The sequence below is a fragment of the Homarus americanus genome, unplaced genomic scaffold, assembly GCF_018991925.1.
Source record: "Homarus americanus isolate GMGI-L3 unplaced genomic scaffold, GMGI_Hamer_2.0 scaffold33500, whole genome shotgun sequence".
NCBI lineage: Eukaryota > Metazoa > Arthropoda > Malacostraca > Decapoda > Nephropidae > Homarus > Homarus americanus.
In genome coordinates, this window is record NW_024725170.1 from 741,319 (window position 1) to 760,000 (window position 18,682).

The 18,682-nt window shown below is 42.2% G+C and overlaps 1 protein-coding gene across 1 annotated transcript in view; it reads right to left on the reverse strand.

Annotated features, from left to right (window-relative positions):
* Positions 1–436: 436 nt before the first annotated feature.
* The window catches only part of LOC121864757 (stress protein DDR48-like), a 27,006-nt gene continuing 8,760 nt past the window's right edge, over positions 437–18,682 (reverse strand). The window contains exon 2 of the mRNA XM_042363924.1: positions 437–1,103. Coding sequence (XP_042219858.1) covers positions 437–1,103 — 667 coding nt within the window. The remainder of the gene's footprint in view (positions 1,104–18,682) is intronic.

Genomic DNA, 18,682 nt, shown 5'->3' on the forward strand with positions numbered 1-18,682 from the left:
AGATGTTTCCGAGTAAATCTTGAGACAAGTTCCTTTTGAAGGTCTTAAGAGGGGTTCTTGTTAGGGCTTTGTGGGTTTGTATTAGGAGAGTTAATGAGAGGTTTATGGGGGTTCTTGGTGGGGTTCCTGCACGTTGCTCGCTCCTGGGAAGCCGTACCCCTCCCCCAGCAACCCGCAGCAGATCTGGGAATTATAGTTGGAATGGCGGAGGCCCCCAACTCCCCGGCCAAGTTGGTGGCGGGGCGGCAATCAGGGAAATTCAATACCAGACTCAGGAAGGCTGCGGAGGACCCGCTGTTCCTGTTGCTGCTGTTGCTACTGCCATTCCTGCAGGTGGATGGCGGTCCTGCAGTTGTTCCTTGATGCTGTTGCTGCCTTTACTGTCCTAACTGTTGATGTTGTTGTAGCTACTTGTACTGTTGCTGCCTTTACTGTCCTAACTGTTGATGTTGTTGTAGCTACTTGTACTGTTGCTGCCTTTACTGTCCTTACTGTTGATGATGTTGTAGCTACTTGTACTGTTGCTGCCTTTGCTGTCCTTACTGTTGATGATGTTGTAGCTACTTGTACTGTTGCTGCCTTTGCTGTCCTTACTGTTGATGATGATGTAGCTACTTGTACTGTTGCTGCCTTTGCTGTCCTTACTGTTGATGATGTTGTAGCTACTTGTACTGTTGCTGCCTTTGCTGTCCTTACTGTTGATGATGTTGTAGCTACTTGTACTGTTGCTGCCTTTACTGTCCTTACTGTTGATGATGTTGTAGCTACTTGTACTGTTGCTGCCTTTGCTGTCCTTACTGTTGATGATGTTGTAGCTACTTGTACTGTTGCTGCCTTTGCTGTCCTTACTGTTGATGATGTTGTAGCTACTTGTACTGTTGCTGCCTTTGCTGTCCTTACTGTTGATGATGTTGTAGCTACTTGTACTGTTGCTGCCTTTGCTGTCCTTACTGTTGATGATGTTGTAGCTACTTGTACTGTTGCTGCCTTTGCTGTCCTTACTGTTGATGATGTTGTAGCTACTTGTACTGTTGCTGCCTTTGCTGTCCTTACTGTTGATGATGTTGTAGCTACTTGTACTGTTGCTGCCTTTGCTGTCCTTACTGTTGATGATGTTGTAGGTACTTAGCTACTGTACTGCTTGCTGCCTTTGCTGTCCTTACTGTTGATGATGTTGTAGCTACTTGTACTGTTGCTGCCTTTACTGTCCTTACTGTTGATGATGTTGTAGCTACTTGTACTGTTGCTGCCTTTGCTGTCCTTACTGTTGATGATGTTGTAGCTACTTGTACTGTTGCTGCCTTTACTGTCCTAACTGTTGATGATGTTGTAGCAACTTGTACTGTTGCTGCCTTTGTTGTCCTTACTGTTGATGATGTTGTAGCTACTTGTACTGTTGCTGCCTTTGCTGTCCTTACTGTTGATGATGATGTAGCTACTTGTACTGTTGCTGCCTTTACTGTCCTTACTGTTGATGATGTTGTAGCAACTTGTACTGTTGCTGCCTTTGCTGTCCTTACTGTTGATGATGATGTAGCTACTTGTACTGTTGCTGCCTTTACTGTCCTTACTGTTGATGATGATGTAGCTACTTGTACTGTTGCTGCCTTTGCTGTCCTTACTGTTGATGATGATGTAGCTACTTGTACTGTTGCTGCCTTTACTGTCCTTACTGTTGATGATGATGTAGCTACTTGTACTGTTGCTGCCTTTGTTGTCCTAACTGTTGATGATGATGTAGCCCTTGCTGTTGCTGCCTTTACTGTCCTTACTGTTGATGAGTGTAGCTACTTGTACTGTTGCTGCCTTTGTTGTCCTAACTGTTGATGATGTTGTAGCTACTTGTACTGTTGCTGCCTTTGTTGTCCTTACTGTTGATGATGATGTAGCTACTTGTACTGTTGCTGCCTTTGTTGTCCTAACTGTTGATGATGATGTAGCTACTTGTACTGTTGCTGCCTTTACTGTCCTTACTGTTGATGATGATGTAGCTACTTGTACTGTTGCTGCCTTTGTTGTCCTAACTGTTGATGATGTTGTAGCTACTTGTACTGTTGCTGCCTTTGTTGTCCTTACTGTTGTTATTGTTGTAGCTGCTTGTACCGTTGCTGTTCCCTTTGATGCTATTTCGCTACATATGCTATTACTATATAATTACTCGGTCGCTACTATCGCCCGTGCTGTTTCTCGCATCACGGCCACACATGTTTACTCCTGCTACTCCTCTCGTCACTATTCCTGCCTCATCTTTTTTTTTTTTTTCATGTCAGCTATTGTTGTTACTATATCATTGTCAAGGACATTTTTGTTCTCGCCATCAAATCAATCAACCAACGCTTTTGAACGCACAAGAAAGCTTTCATCAATCACACATGTATTGATTTTAATCCGCCAAACACCCCCACCCAAAAAAAAATCAAATAAAATAGTTTGGTAGTGAGACTTGTATACTTTTCAACACTTCTTACCCCCAGGAGAGCATCGAACGCTTAAGAAGGTTGTTGCCGTGCCTCTCCCTCAGACCCATCCCCCCACCCCCCCAACTAATGGCATCTCCAGTCAGTAGTAACTTCACCGCGTCTTCACCCCACATACCCACCGACCTATTCACTGGCATGCTTTAAAAGTGTCCACTACGATTTTTTTTCTCGTTTTCCTGTTAGGTTTTCCCTCTTCTCCTTTGTCCTCTTTCTTTGTATTATTGTTTTTCTTGTCCTCTAGTTTTTTATTTTGTTTTTTCTCGTGTCTTTTCTTCTCATTTTCTAATTTTCTCACTTTTTTTTTTGTCTCAGTCTTCTTCTGATCTTGAATATTAGGAGACCTTGAAGATGTGCGCACGTAGAATCAGCCAAGACAAACAAAGTAATATATTAAGCAGAGGCAACACAACAAACACTTAACACAAACACAAGAGCTGCACCACACAGTACAGTGCATATATATGTAGTTTTGTCTCTCTTTTTTTGGCTAAGTTATCAAGAGTGAACAAACAGAAACACAAAGTCTAACACTGAGAGGAATGATAACAGAATGTCGACTAGCATTAACTGGATAGGAAAGAAGGTAGACAGGTTTTGTAGTCTGTCAAACGCTACGTGGGAAATGGTCGTCATTCTAACCCCCCAAAAAGACTTTAGTGTTGTTTTAGGTACACGAGCAGGTACAGAGTCTTCCATTTGTCCACAACAGCAGCATAGAGAGTATTGCCTCGACTTAGACTAGGGAGAAAACAGGGGATGGTTGGGGGGGAGGGAGGGGGATGATTCAGTGAAAGCTTGCTAACAGAGGAGTGTTGGTGGTGTAGGTACAAGTTGATTCCCAAACCTTAAGGATAAACCCAATTTATCTTCCTTCCTTTCTTCCTTCCTTCCTTCCTTCCTTGTAGATAATTAAGACGCTCCTACTCCTCCTCTTCCTCTCCCCTCGTTCTCCTCCTCCTCCTTCTCCTTCCCCTCCTCCTCCTCCCCTCCTCTACCTCCTCCCCTCCTCTACCTCCTCCACTCTCCGACTCCTTCACTTATACCCTCACACAATCCATCTTCTCTCCCACTCACAATATTATCCCACTCTCCTTCTCTCCCACTCACAATATTATCCCACTCACCCTCTTCACGATGAATACGAAGCAATGTCTCCCCGTTGTCCATATGTCTTTCATCTATACAACCTCCTCCCTCCCTTGTTTACTTATGATTAATAACAGACAGCTTACTTCAATACACCACTCTACTTCCTGATTTGCATTCTAACACACACTCTCTCTCTCTCTCTCTCTCTCTCTCTCTCTCTCTCTCTCTCTCTCTCTCTCTCTCTCTCTCTCTCTCTCTCTCTCCCCTACTACAACCCCTCCAATATATCCTTCATCCTACTAGCTAAGGTCGTTCTTCATCCAACTAGCTAAGGTCATTCTTCATCCTATACTAGCTAAGTCATTCTTCATCCTAGCTAAGGTCGTTCTTCATCATATACTAGCTAAGGTCGTTCTTCATCCTACAAGCTAAGGTCGTTCTTCATCCTACAAGCTAAGGTCGTTCTTCATCCTACAAGCTAAGGTCGTTCTTCATCCTACAAGCTAAGGTCGTTCTTCATCCTACAAGCTAAGGTCGTTCTTCATCCTACAAGCTAAGGTCGTTCTTCATCCTACAAGCTAAGGTCGTTCTTCATCCTACAAGCTAAGGTCGTTCTTCATCCTACAAGCTAAGGTCGTTCTTCATTCTACTAGCTAAGGTCGTTCTTCATCCTATACTATCTAAGTCGTTCTTCATCCTACTAGCTAAGTAGATTTTCATCCTATACTAGTTAAGTCGTTCTTCATCCTACTAGCTAAGGTCATTCTTCATCCTACTAGCTAAGTGAACAACTATACTTATCTTTTCCCTCTCCCTCCCCTCTTTATTCCATTCCACTTTATCATCGTTTCTCTATCATGAAATATTCCTATAGTTTCACCTTCCATCTTAAACCTCACGCGTCTCTTGCAACTCTCACTCACTCGACTGATTCATGTCACCTGGTTCCTTACTTTCCCTCTGCCTCCTACATTCTCTAGCATTCCTCCTCACCTTTCTAAACGAATATTTCCCAGCTCCTCTTTATTCCGATTCTCCTCATCTTTTTACACTGGAGTAGTTCTGTACCTCCCTCCCATACACTCCGTGAGTTCGTACCTACCAAACTCCCTAAATCTCCAACATTCCCTCTATTTTTCCTCGTGGTGGATGATAAACACGCTACTTACTCCACAGGCTGGCACTCCACTACCAACTGCCCCCTCTCCCTCCCTCCCAGGTCTCTCAATACGAGAACTGAGCCGTTTGCTTCTCCCTTCCTCCAACCCGCTCTTATGGTGGATGTCAAACTACCCTCACTCCCCTCGTCTCCAACTCTGCACCATCCCCTCACCCTACTACCCTCACTCCCCGATGGTGGTAGTGGATGTTAGGACAATGTTCTCACCAGTGATAAACATCTCGGCCCGGTCATAAAGAAGCCCCCGGAGCACAACAAGATATTACACGCTGGCCATCCTAATTATTTTCCGCACGGACACACTCCTATGGGGCCGAGCGTCGCTGTGGCCGCTCAGGCGTGAGGTGCTTGGTCTGTGTGGCGCAGATACCAACACCCCCTTCCCCTCCCCCCTCCAATCCCTCACCGTGGAGAGGAGGAGGGGGCGAGGGGTAAGGGAGAGGAGAGAGGAGTGTCAGGACGGGGTAAGGGAAAGGAGAGGAAGGAGGGAGAAGGGGAAGGAATAGGAGCGGAAGGAGGCAAGGGAAGAGACTAAAGAGGAAAAGGAAGAAAAAGAAGGGGGAGTAGAGGAGTGACGAAGAGAGAAGAGAATGACTGTGAACGTAAATAGGAAGGGGATAGGTAAATAAAGATAACCGCAGGAGAATGAGAGGGGGGATGGGAAAGTAGTCGTTAGCAGAAGAGGAAACGGAGGAAAGGAAGAGGAATGAGAGTTAAATAGATAAGGGAATAGGGGAAGAGGAGGGGTAAAGAGAGATTAAGTAGCTGAGTAGATATAAGAAGGGGGGGGGAGGGAGGTAGACACAGGGAAGAAGAAAAGAGGGTCTAAAGGAGAGGAGAGAAAATAAGTTCGAAAGATGATTAAAAACAGGGATTAAACGGTAAAAGGAGAGAGAGAGATGATTCATGAATGAAGGAGGAAAAGAAAACCAAAACCAAAAGGCAAAACAAAACAAAAATGAGAGAGAGTTAGCGAGAGGAGGAGAGGAGAATGATGGGTGTATGAAGCAGCAATAACCAAAACATATCACAAAGGACAGCGAGGACCCCCAGCTGTGTGATAACTGTACCTGCCTGACAAAGAATTTTCAACAGTAACAGAATTAACAGCTTAGACACCCAACAATGGCAGAAGCGGTCTCGTTTATTTGTACCGAATGAACCTTAGGTCTTGATAATAATATGTGACTCTTGCCTGACAACTCCCAAAGGAAAGAAAAAGGTCGTTTCTAATTGACGCTCATAGGTTACAGATCTGATTTCAATGACGTTTTTATATCAGATAAAAATTGAAACGTGTTTTTAAGGAATTAATTTTAGAAGATTAAGTTACCACGTAGTGTTGGACAAACCCAGGTCGCTGATGACGTTACACTAGGCAATAATATCTATGTACACTATTACAAGGGAAGATTACGTTACTATTTGACACCTACAGGTTTCAGGATTGATGTTAATAATATACTGTATTCTCACCACCATACATACACCTGTCAGAGGGAGGCCCGCGACATGGGCAGGTGTGTTCACTTTAACTGTCAGGGGAGGTACAGTACAGGGAGGCCAATATCATAATATTTTTTAAGCTAACCATTCTTTGTTTAACTCCCATACAAACAACCTTCTACTATACTGACACAGATTTCCTCCTAGAGTAGACTGGGACAGTTTGTGGTTACTAACGGGGTAAAATGAGACTGGAGTTGACACAAGTCTGGATAACACGTCGGTGTTTTATCTGCATAACTATTTTTTTCGTAAATATCCAGTATGATATTAAAAGTGATCACGATAAAATATCCATATGATAACGTCCCCAAAACACATATAGGTGTTGAACACAAGTATTCAGCGAGATTATTATGTAATATATATCAGTCAGGTGATAACAGATGTGGTGTTTATGATCACAGGGTTAACACCTCATCTCTACCTGGCATTAAAACAATTATGTCCCATAAAAACGTTATCACGTCACACAGCGGTATTGACACTCGTCGTCTGGTGAGTCACAGGTAAGACCTGCCGTGTGTGTGTGTGTCCCCGTTTTAGTAGACCATCACCACTAACCCCTTCACTGCGGGGACTCCGCTTCTAATAATTTATTTAGCTAACACCAGACAAGTTTATTCACCTCACAGGGAACCCCGTACCCAAGGAGCTAATGTCACGATATAGTTTTGTTAGGATGATTGTTCTTAATATAATAACTGCTAATACTAGTAGTAATGAAAAATAAAAATTATTATATTGATGACTAATAATAACTAATACCATTAGATTTGTTATTAATGACAATATTAATAGCTACTAGTATTAATCATAATAATAATGAAAATAGCATATGCCAATAATGTATAATAATTGTTACATGGCAACATGATCAATGTACACTTTACCCAGCCACAAGGATGTTAACTCGGGGTGATGGGGGGGTGATGAGGGCTGATGATGAGGGGCGGGTGATGCGGGGATAGTGATGACCTGACATAACCAACAAAAATACAAGAATTCCACCCCCCTAAAAAAAATAATAATAATAAAAAAAATAATATATATATATATATATATATATATATATATATATATATATATATATATATATATATATATATATATATATATATATATATATATATATATATATATATATATATATATAATTAATTTAGATCGTTAAAGTGGCATGGCGGCAGCGTGTACCTCGAGCATCACACACCCACCGGGGAGGAGGAGGGCGGTTAAAAAAAACAGGATCACTATGCAAATCGTCGCTCACAACATCTGCATTTCGAGGCAATACCAAAACTGTTGGGCAGAAGCGACGCGGCTGTCACCCACGACCAAGATATATGGAGATGCATCACGCAATTTGATCTCCATTCATAGGGTGAAGTACAAAACACCTCCATTCACATTCACCTCAGATGATGAGATGTGACCCACGCCACTGCTGGTAATTATTGGTTCACCCCGCGGAGGAATATTAAATGTGGTGGACAAGGGTACAGTAAATAGGGTGGTTGATATTGGTAATGTTAAGCACGCGCGAACACACACACACACACACACACACACACACGTACGTCTCGAATCGATGACCAATAGACCCCAGCGCGGAGGAAGAGACGGACAGGGAGACACAAGTATCCCGCCATAAACCATAAAACTAAAGCCATCATCCTGGGTCAAGTTGGTCCTAAGAGCGGCGGCGGCGGGGCCAACCTTTGACACAACTGCTTCCCACCCCACCCCACCCGACCCACCCCACCCGACCCCACCCCACCTGACCCCACCCCACCCACCCACCCCTGACCCCACCACACCCCACCTACCCACCCACCCACCCCACCAGACCCCCACCCACCTGACCCCAGAGACCCTGAGATCGAGAGACCCTGTTAGAGATGAAAATTGCCCATTCAGGAATGTCTGAATAGCAGGAGGTGAAAGATGAGGAGAGAGAGAGAGTGAAGAAGGGAGGAGAGAGTGAAAGAGGGAGAAAGAGATGAAAAGGAGGAGGACGAGAGGGAAATAAAGATGGTAGGAGGTACAAAAACAGAGAAGCAGTAGCAAAGTGAGTGAAAGGTGAAGAAGTAAATAAGGTGGTATTACTTGTTTACGTCTTCTGAAATGCAACATTTTTTCACACACACACACACACACACACACACACACACACACACACTACAAAAATAATAAAAAAAAACAAAACACACACATAAAAACACAGATTAACGAGACTTTGAATAATAACAATAAAAACAAACTAAAGGAAATTGAAAAAAAAGTCAGGCGGCCGTGAAAAGGGGGGAGGAGGAGGAGGAGGACGAAAGAGTAGAATAAGAGAAACGGAAGAGAGAGAGAGGGGGAAAAAGAAGAAAAAAAGAGGATAAAAGCACGGGGCCGGATACACAGTGCTGGCAGTGGCTGGGCCGGCTAATCAGCGGAGTACCTGCCCTTGTTGTTTCATCTGTGAACACAAATAAAGATGGAGAAACCGAGGGAGAGGGAGGAGGTGTGGGGCAGGGAGAGAAGGTCAAGAAAAGGGAGAGGGAGATATGGAAAGGATGAAGAGAAGTTTGAGAGGGGAAAATGGTCAAATAGGCAGAGAGATGGAATGGATGAGGGAAGTGTGAGAGGGGGAGAGAAAAAAAAACAGGAAAAATTGAGCAGGAAAGAGGAAATAAATGAAAAGTATAAGGTAAGGGAAGAAAGGAGAATAAAAAAGAGAGAGGTAGGGAGGGAAGGAAGGCTATAAAGAGGCTGGAGAGAGAGAGAGAGAGAGAGAGAGAGAGAGAGAGAGAGAGAGAGAGAGAGAGAGAATGAGGGAAATAGGTGGCAGGGAAGATGACAGGGCAAGGTGGAAGGCAAGTCAGTCAGTTAGGGAGGAAAGGAAGGAGTAGGAGGAGGGGGAAAGAGCAGAGCATGGAGTAGTAGAGAAGAGGGAAACAGGGAAAAGCAAGAGAAAGTGGGAACGTGTATTGTAAAAGTTATTACCCCCATCCATCACGACCCGAGTAGAGTTGGCTGTGTAGTGTATAGAAGGAATGAGGGAGAAGGGGAGAGGCAGATGGGAGGAGAAGGGGAGAGGCAGATGGGGGTGAGAAGGGGAGAGGCAGATGGGGGGGTGAGAAGGGGAGAGGCAGATGGGAGGGTGGAGAAGGGGAGAGGCAGATGGGGGGGGTGAGAAGGGGAGAGGCAGATGGGGGGTGAGAAGGGAGAGGCAGATGGGGGGTGAGAAGGAGAGGCAGATGGGGGGTGAGAAGGAGAGGCAGATGGGAGGGTGAGAAGGGGAGAGATGCAGATGGGGGGGTGAGAAGGGGAGAGCAGATGGGGGGTGAGAAGGGGAGAGGCAGATGGGGGTGAGAAGGGAGAGGCAGATGGGGGGGTGAGAAGAGAGGCAGATGGAGGGTGACAGATGGGGGTGAGTGGGACTAGAGGGACTGGGGAAGGGTAGTGGAAGTAAGGGAAGGGGGATAGGCTAAGTAGGAGTAGGTGAAGAGAGGTTAAGTAAGGAAATGGGAGAGGGTGAAAGGAAGTGGGGGGGTAAAAGAACGGATTAACGAGATAAATATCAACAAATAAATTAACTTCTATATTACGTCGGCGAGAATCTTGTCTCTTAAAAGTAGGAATAATATTTTTGTTACGATATCAGATTTTTTTTTTTTCAATATCTCTAAATAATTTCCTAGCTTCGAATACCATCCAAAACAACAGGAAGTAGGAGTTAAAGGTGTAGATTTTAACATAACAGAACACAAACACTACACCAATTTATTACACACTATTATTATACATTATACATGCAGTTCTATTTAACATCATCTTATACACAGTAAAAAAATAAATAAAACAAATTCAGATTATAAGTTGTATCAGTCAGGTAAATACACACACACACACGTCACAGGTTGGAGCTTCACGTGTATGGTTAGTCTCTGTCACTCCTCGTTGACACTTAATATAGCCAAACTTTTTATATAGTGATTTACGGGAGAATACACAAGTTAGTGATTATTATTACGACTTGATGAATGACTTATTACAGTTCTACTTCATGACTTGGGTACCATGATGAGGGTGCCTTGAGGAGGGTACCATGAAGTTTTAAAAGGAGGCTGGATAGATTCATGGATGATAGAGAGTGGTAGTAACTCTTGACAGGAGCTGCCATGCACAGGCCAACCGGCCTATTGCAGACTCCTTATGTTCTTATGAGGGTGCCATGATCGGGGTGCCATTACTGGTTACCATGATCGAGGTGCCATTACTGGATACCATGATAGGGGTGCCATGATAGGTGGGAGAGGACGAATTCAATCTTAAGGTTTTAAATTAGTATATATTATAATTAGTATTACTATCACGCACACATACACACACACACATACACACACACACATACATAATATAAAATAATAAATAAATAACAGTTGCCCCAAGTGTAACGAGGATGGCCGACCCAAGGGCCACCTAGGCGTGAATTTGTTTAAGGTGTAGAAGCTGTCGCCAACACAACAACCACACCTTAAGTAAACGAGCTGCATTACCCAGTGTCAAGGAATAGTCCAAGAAGACCGGACAACTCGCCAACTGCACTGGCGAACTATTACCCCGGAATACAATCAGCAAATCGATAAACATCCAGGTTCACAATTACTGCTGGGTAGACAAGGCAAATGGTATAAAAAAAAATTGCCCATAGTTTCACCCTGCCTACACACACACACACACACACACACACACATATATACAGAAGCTCGAACGCCAGAAATACATGTTCACTGTTTGCTAAATCTACATAAAATTTCCAGGAAGTTAACAGCTTTCCATTTAGATGAAGCCGAATAAATAATGAGCCAAAAAAAACTACACTCGTATAAAACCAATTGATGGAACAGAAAAGAAAGCTGGAAAAAAAAGGCCTCCCAAACTTCCTCCAATTACTCTTTCAACTACGGCTGTGTCTCATTTCCAGCACAGAGAAAGACTACACATTTACTGTCATAGAAACTCGATGTATTTGTATCGTGGAAAAGAATTGGCGATGTGAAAAGTCAAAAGAGAGAGAGAGAGAGAGAAAAGAACATTCCTTGGAAAATAAATCACATTGTCTATTTTTTTTTGTCCTATCGTAAACTCTAAAGAAATCTCACATGCCAATGCTCGCGCATTTAAGGTGGAGTGTCCAAAGTTTTGTGAAACCCAATTCAATGGAAGTAAAAGGCGAGACAAAATTCAATACAAATTCAATAGAAGGGCAACTCTCTCCACAGTAAAAAAAATGTGGGGGGATAGAAAAAGGTGAGGTTTGGGGGCTGAAAAGACTACAGTGGAAATATTTCTAAACCCCAAGTGCTTGTGCAGTTTCCCCAGTTCCAGACAAAAATGTCGACAAGTGTTTACCCTCGTCCTTCCCCCCTCACCCCACGGCCCTTTCTAGTTAGCCACCGCTGCATAACTTACCTACCGGCTCAGGTATGTGCGGTACAGGCCACTACTGCAACCATCAGCGGTGAGAAGTACTGGGGACCGTGGTACGCTATTACACAGGCCTATAATACAACCCTCAACGCTGTTGGTACATCTATTAACAAAACAGCGGTCACCACGGAAGCCAGTAGGCTGGTAATAGTTATTTTGTTGGCATATAGAGCAAGGTAAAGACAGTAACGTAACCACTCACACATTATATCGTAAAGCATATACCAGTTAACCTGTCGTAAGTTTATTCTAGAAACTTCTACAAAGTCACGGCATTAAGGAGAAGAAAGTTTTTCGTGCATCAGTGTTAATTCTGTTCATCATCGTTGACTTTGTGTATTGTTGGCTCTAATGGACCGTCTATTGTAAGTCCTCCTCTGTTTGTATAACACCTGTGGCCACTAAAGCTTGCGGGAGGTATTTATGTAAGACAAGAAGGTAGACAGTAACGTGTCCATTCAAACACTTAAGGTGGCTCATAAGTTAGTCTTCTCCATAGTCTCGTGATGACAGGTCAGTGTACCATGGATTTACTGTACACTGCCGATGCCCAGCCATATTTTTTACATGTGTGCCTAAGTCTATGTGCTTATGGATATGTATGACTATGGGAAAATATATATGTATTCCAGTCAATGTATATACTGTACATCCTATATGTGTATGGATGTATTTGTATACATGTTTTGTTTATGCATGCGTCATTGTATGTATATACTCGTATAGGTGGGTATCTGCATGTTTGAGTTTGTTTATACAGTATCTCAGTAAAGGGCGATATTTTGAACTAATTATTGTGTCAATAATCATATTAGTGACTGATAGTACACGACGTCCCCAATGAAACGGAGCAAATCCTAACGTAATGAGCTTATGTCCTTCACGTTATAATAATAATAAAAAGGTTTTATTATATGGCCACAACGTGTGTCTGACTGAGGACCGCCTGGGGAGATAGATGGGTTGGGTGTTATGTTCGTGTCCACTATGAATATTTACATAACATGAGCCGTTTATAGGATCAAATTTTAACTTTAGTCAGTTTAGCGCGCGCGCGCGCACACACACACACACACACACACACACACACACACACACACACAAGTACCTGTATACACATGGCAGTTCCTCATACACACACAAATTTGTAGACGCTAAACACACCCATTCGCACACCAAAACATTAGTCAAATAATTGAAAAAGTAAGATAACAGTTTAAACAACGTGTGATTACTGGCTACCTGTTGAAATTGTTTAACGTTATTCTTAAGTGGTATTATCAAAATATCAATTATTAGTATGAAATAATGCATTGTGTCCAAACATTGTGAACGGCAATGATTGTATACATCATGTAGGAGCTAGTATGTCAGGTCAATAATTACAACAACAAATCGGAATAAGAGCTTAAAGGTCGCATATTAATATAACGTAGTTCTTTTTAGCTTTTTTATCAACAGAATATCGTACTGTGGCGATTGTACTATTTCATGATGCTTAATTTTTAAACCTTGAGAAGTAATCAAAGTTAAACATATTTCAGCATCGAGTTACAGTACGTGATAATTTTTTTCTCATAAAGAACCGAATTAAAACCGTGGCTTTGTTATTTGTGTGTTTATTATGTCCTTTATGTAGCCAAGTAAATCATGTCCCCAATAAGAACAGCTCTTGTCCCATACTTGTTCGACACCGATTCTAGAGTGTGTTCAGAAAGAGTTACTCCGGCGTAAATAATTCTAAGAGTAACAGAGAAAAGTGCAGTAAGTGCCACTATGAGATTTAAAATAAGTGCCATAGAGAAAGGCACATTACAAGGGTTAGTAAGTGCCACTATGTGAAGTACAGTAAGAGCCTCAGTGGAGGAGTAACAAGTGCCACCGTGAGGGACGCAACAAGTGCCACATCCAGGCGCTCAACAACTGGCACAATGAAGAGGGCGCAACAAGTGCCACAGTGAGAAGTACAACAAGTGCCACAGGGAGAGGCTACAACAAGTGCCACAGAGAAAGGCTACAGCAAGTGCCACAGTGAGAGGCTACAACAAGTGCCACAGAGAGAGGCTACAACAAGTGCCACAGTGAGAGGCTACAACTACAGTGCCACAGAGAGAGTGCCACAGAGAGAGGCTACAACAAGTGCCACAGTGCTACAGTGCTACAACAAACAAGTGCCACAGAGAGAGGCTACAACAAGTGCCACAGTGAGAGGCTACAACAAGTGCCACAGAGAGAGGCTACAACAAGTGCCACAGTGAGAGGCTACAACAAGTGCCACAGTGAGAGGCTACAACAAGTGCCACAGTGAGAGGCTACAACAAGTGCCACAGTGAGAGGCTACAACAAGTGCCACAGTGAGAGGCGGCAGCATTTAATGGTGAAGGCAGCAAAAGACAGCACATATGACTGCTCCCTCTCTAGGACCATCCACACACCAATATGGTCGTGGTGCTTCACTCGAGGGCGCCGTCAGTTTAAATGAATCTGAAATTGAGTGAGGCTCTCATCTATCGCAATTGGAATAGAACAAGTGCCATCAAAAAGAAAATTACATTGCAAAAATTCAATAAGCTGTTGTGTAAGTAGGCGATATTGCCTCTGGTGACGTGTCGCAGATTTGCTCCAGTCTTTTTCCCTGGTGGCTTTGTGATGAAGAGGGCGGTGGAGAGGGCGGTGGTGGTGGTAGACTACGGGTTAGTGTTGGTGGTAGAGGGGTGGTGGCGGTAGAGGGGGTAGTGGTGGCGGTAGAAGGGGTAGCGATGGTGGTAGAGGGGTAGCGGTGGTGGTAGAGGGATAGCGGTGGTAGTAGAGGGGTAGTGGTAGAGTGGTAGCGGGGGTATGGTGGTGGTAAAGGGGTAGTGGTGGTGGTGGTTGTGGTAGAAGGATTTATGATGTAGACAGAAGAGGTGTTTGGTGGTGGTGGCGTTGTGGTATTGGTTTAAAGGCAGATAGTTGTAGTAATGAATGGTGGTGGAAGTGTGTGTCGTGAGTGCAGATTGATGGTGGGATAGTGACAATGGGTAGTGATGGTGGTGGGGGGGGGGAAGCCAGAGTATGTATGGTGTGGCATAAAATAATAATGTAATTTTTAGGTTTTCTTTAACTTGTATTTTTTCTGTATTTTCGAGTTATCTTTATCTTATTATTTGTTTATTCATTATTTAAGTTTTTATTTTAATTATTATTATTATTATTTTATTACCGTTAATTTCTTTCGTCTGTGTTTAATGTTTGTCTGGGAGCTGCTACTGCACTTACTGTCAACAATCGTAATCATCTGTAAAAACTTTCCCTCGCGGTCGTTAGTGTCTTGGTAATTAGACTTTAATTGTGTTTCATTGTGCCACGTTTATGAATTATGGCCATGAGTTAGCTTGAGGTGAGTGTTGGCTTGAAGGTGGTAGTAGTAGTAGTGGTAGTAGTAGTAGTGGTGGTAGTAGTAGTAGTAGTAGTAGTGGTGGTCTCTCTCTTGGTCAGTGGTAGTGGCGGCGCTGACTATGGTTGTCGTCAGCCTGAAACAAATAATAATCAGTTCACGGTTTTAGCTGGGGGGAAAATAAAGAAAAAGCCATCGGTAATATCGGTAATATGGCACATAAAACGCTAAATTTCCCAGGATTTAAATCGGCGTGTTAAATTTTTTTGTGTGGCCTCAATGAGTTGGTGAGTAACCATGGAAACGGGAGGCTGTACCCTTCTGCTGGTGATGATGGCGGCGGCCCGTGAAAACCTGCTTGTTTTATAATGTTGATCTACACACTAAATGACGTGTGGCATTAGCAGCTTTTTATCGACTGGTTGCACCACAACCACTCCCGGGCCATTTATTTTCCTCCGTTTTTTCCCCTTCTCTTGTTTCCGGGGAATTTATAACTTTATAACCTTGGTTGCCGTTTTTTCCTTGTTGGTGATTTGTTCGGACAAATTGATGCATATGATAACTGCGGCTGACCAATTTACCTTGTCAGTGCACAGTCGGGTGGATTAAGTGTAAATTACGCTCGTGGCTCGTTGTGTGTCCATGTTATTGGGTTGGTGGAAAATATTAAATATGTATTATAATCAGGGAGGGTTAATTTGCCATGTCAACCAGCGCTGTTGGTTATGTATGAGTGTATGTATTGGTGCTACGTGCAGGTGTGGGTCCATATGTGCTACCTGGAGCTATGGATACGTGTCTGTACTGGTGCTACCTGGAGCTGTTAATTAAGGAAACATAAGTTGAAATAGAGATGAATAACGTTACTTCCAAGGTGTGTGTGTGTCACCATCGAAAGAAATGTACGTCATCTCCCTTTATGAGGATAATTTATTAAGACTGACTCTTTCATCTCTGGCAAAATAAACTAACAATCTTTCTGGTCGTTAGCGAGGAAAACTGACAAGTCTCTTTGTTATTTAGAAGTGAAATCTGGGAAAATATTTCATCACAACCACAAGAAATTAAGAGGCATTTTGTGTAGTTAGTATGCGAAACTAACAAGCCAATTTGGTCGTTAGTATCACTGACAATGGAGTTGATTTACTTACAAGATAATTTATTTATATATATATATATATATATATATATATATATATATATATATATATATATATATATATATATATATATATATATATATGCAAGTAAATCACTGTAGGTGCGCGTGAGATGCTGATAACCACATTCCCAAGCGCTTTCGTGTAATTCACATCTTCAGGGGTGAGTACAGACTAGTCTGTACTCACCCTTAGACCCGCTGTGTATGTGTGTGTGTGTGTGTGTGTGTGTGTGTGTGTGTGTGTGTGTGGTCTTATAACTCTGTATTATACAGTCGCAGGCAAAGGGGCCCCAAACAAAGTCTTTTCTATTCCACAGGAAGAGAATGTTCAAAATATCTTTCGTTGCCAGCAAGATAAACCTGACACATCATACTGTAGAAACTTTACACGGCTCTTATCGTTGCTAGTAAGAAGTTTCCCTCTCCCTAACAAAACCCACGCTGGTCGTTGGCAAGAGCAGCCGTCAGCTTTGTTTGGTAACGAGTGGAGCGACGCCAACCTGTGCTCTGGCTCACGACTCTGGGGGAATTTACATGCTGTTAACTCAATACAAATATTAAAGGTAAACGGCAGCGGGGAGCGACTTTGGCTTGTGCAACGGCTGGCTGGGGGGAATGATGGAATGGTCTCCTGCAGGAACCTTTGTTTGCGAGGCGAACATGGCAGAATATGATTGGGTGAAGGTGAATAAAAGGCTATGAAGAAGGGAATGGGGGAAAATAAAAGAAAAACACATGAATGTGAATAAGTACATATGAGGGAGAGAAAGATGAATGATGATTGGATAAAGTTGAGTAATGAAGAAACACAGAAAGGGACGATTGTGACAAAAAAAGGTTACAGAGAAGAGGAGGTGAATAGTACAGAAAGGGGCATGGAAAAAGAAACTAACATTAAAAAAAAGAAGAATAACAGTAAGAGAAGAATGTTGATATGGGAATTAGTGAATAAGACGATATAAAAAAAGATAATGATAGAGCATAAAAGGGAATTAGAAAGAGGAATGTTATTGTGAAGTAGAGAACAAAGAGAGGAAATATAGGTGAATAAATATTTAGAAAATGTAAAATAGAATAACAAATCAAATTTAACTGTATAAAAGAAAACAGATAAACGGGAAAATAGAAAATAAAAGTACTGTTAAAGCAATAATATAGATGAAAGGCACGATGAAGAAATAGACTGAAGGAGTTGACAAAACGGACCAAAATTTCCTCCCTCCCCCCCACCAAAAAAAAAAAAAAAAATTGTATTACTGAGGGAAAATAGTGGTTATAGAGAACTCAATTCAGATCTTGTTGGGTTAAATTTACATGTCAAGTTGCATCGAATTCCTTAACAGTTTGCTCAAGTTATTATGTTTACAAAATACCCTGGCGCGCGCGCACGCACACACACACACACACACACACACACACCCGAGTGACGACGCAGGTCAATTAAAATGGTGTAAGAATATTGGAAAAAGGTTCAGGTAAAAGCCTTAACCAAGGAAAATAAAATGACATGATAAAAATAAACAAAAGAGATGGACGTATATTAAATCCCAAGAGATGAAGGAAAATGAAGAAATGTGAATAAAGGAATCTTAATAAAGGACAGGGGAAGGCGAGGGAGGAATGTGAGTAAGATTGTGGTCCAGATGCAGGTGATTGAGAAAGATGAGTAGAAGTATTTATAGCTGAGGTGAAAATGAATAGAATATGAATAAAAAATCAGACCAGTTGAAAATGAGTCAGAAAAAAATTTGAGTATCCCAAATGAAGATGAGTAAAATAGGTTCTCTAGAAGGTGAATGAGGACAATGAATTTAAAAGTAGCCTACAGCCGAAGGTGATGGGGAGGGGGGAGATGGATAATGTTGCCATCGGTTGGTCTCTGTAAGCATCAATCTTTAATGGTATGTTATGAAAGTTAATGTGAAGTGCCAAGGATAAGCTGCCACCATCGTTTTCTTCAAGCTGGTATTCTTGTCTTTCTTTCTTTCTGATGATGGTGATAGTAATTATGTAGTATTATCATGACAATTATAAGAAATATTGTCATAATATTTCCGGTAATCATGGTAATTATAACACTTTTAATCAGGCCATCTCCACCTATAATTAAAATAGTGGGATTATACATTGTGATAACAGTGATATGTTATAGGCAGATAAGGGTACAGGGGGACGATAAGATCTTGTAATTTGATAAACTGATAAACTAGCAGATAAGGTAACCGATAGATGCATAAAGAGATGAACTGATATACTGATAATTGAATAGATTCTTATGGTCTTGTTTTTGGTAAGTTCATTATATTAACCTGTTATGTGACTTTATCATAGTCACCCACGCATCGTCCATATTACATCCAGACATCATCCACACACCATCTACACATCCATTCCATACATCA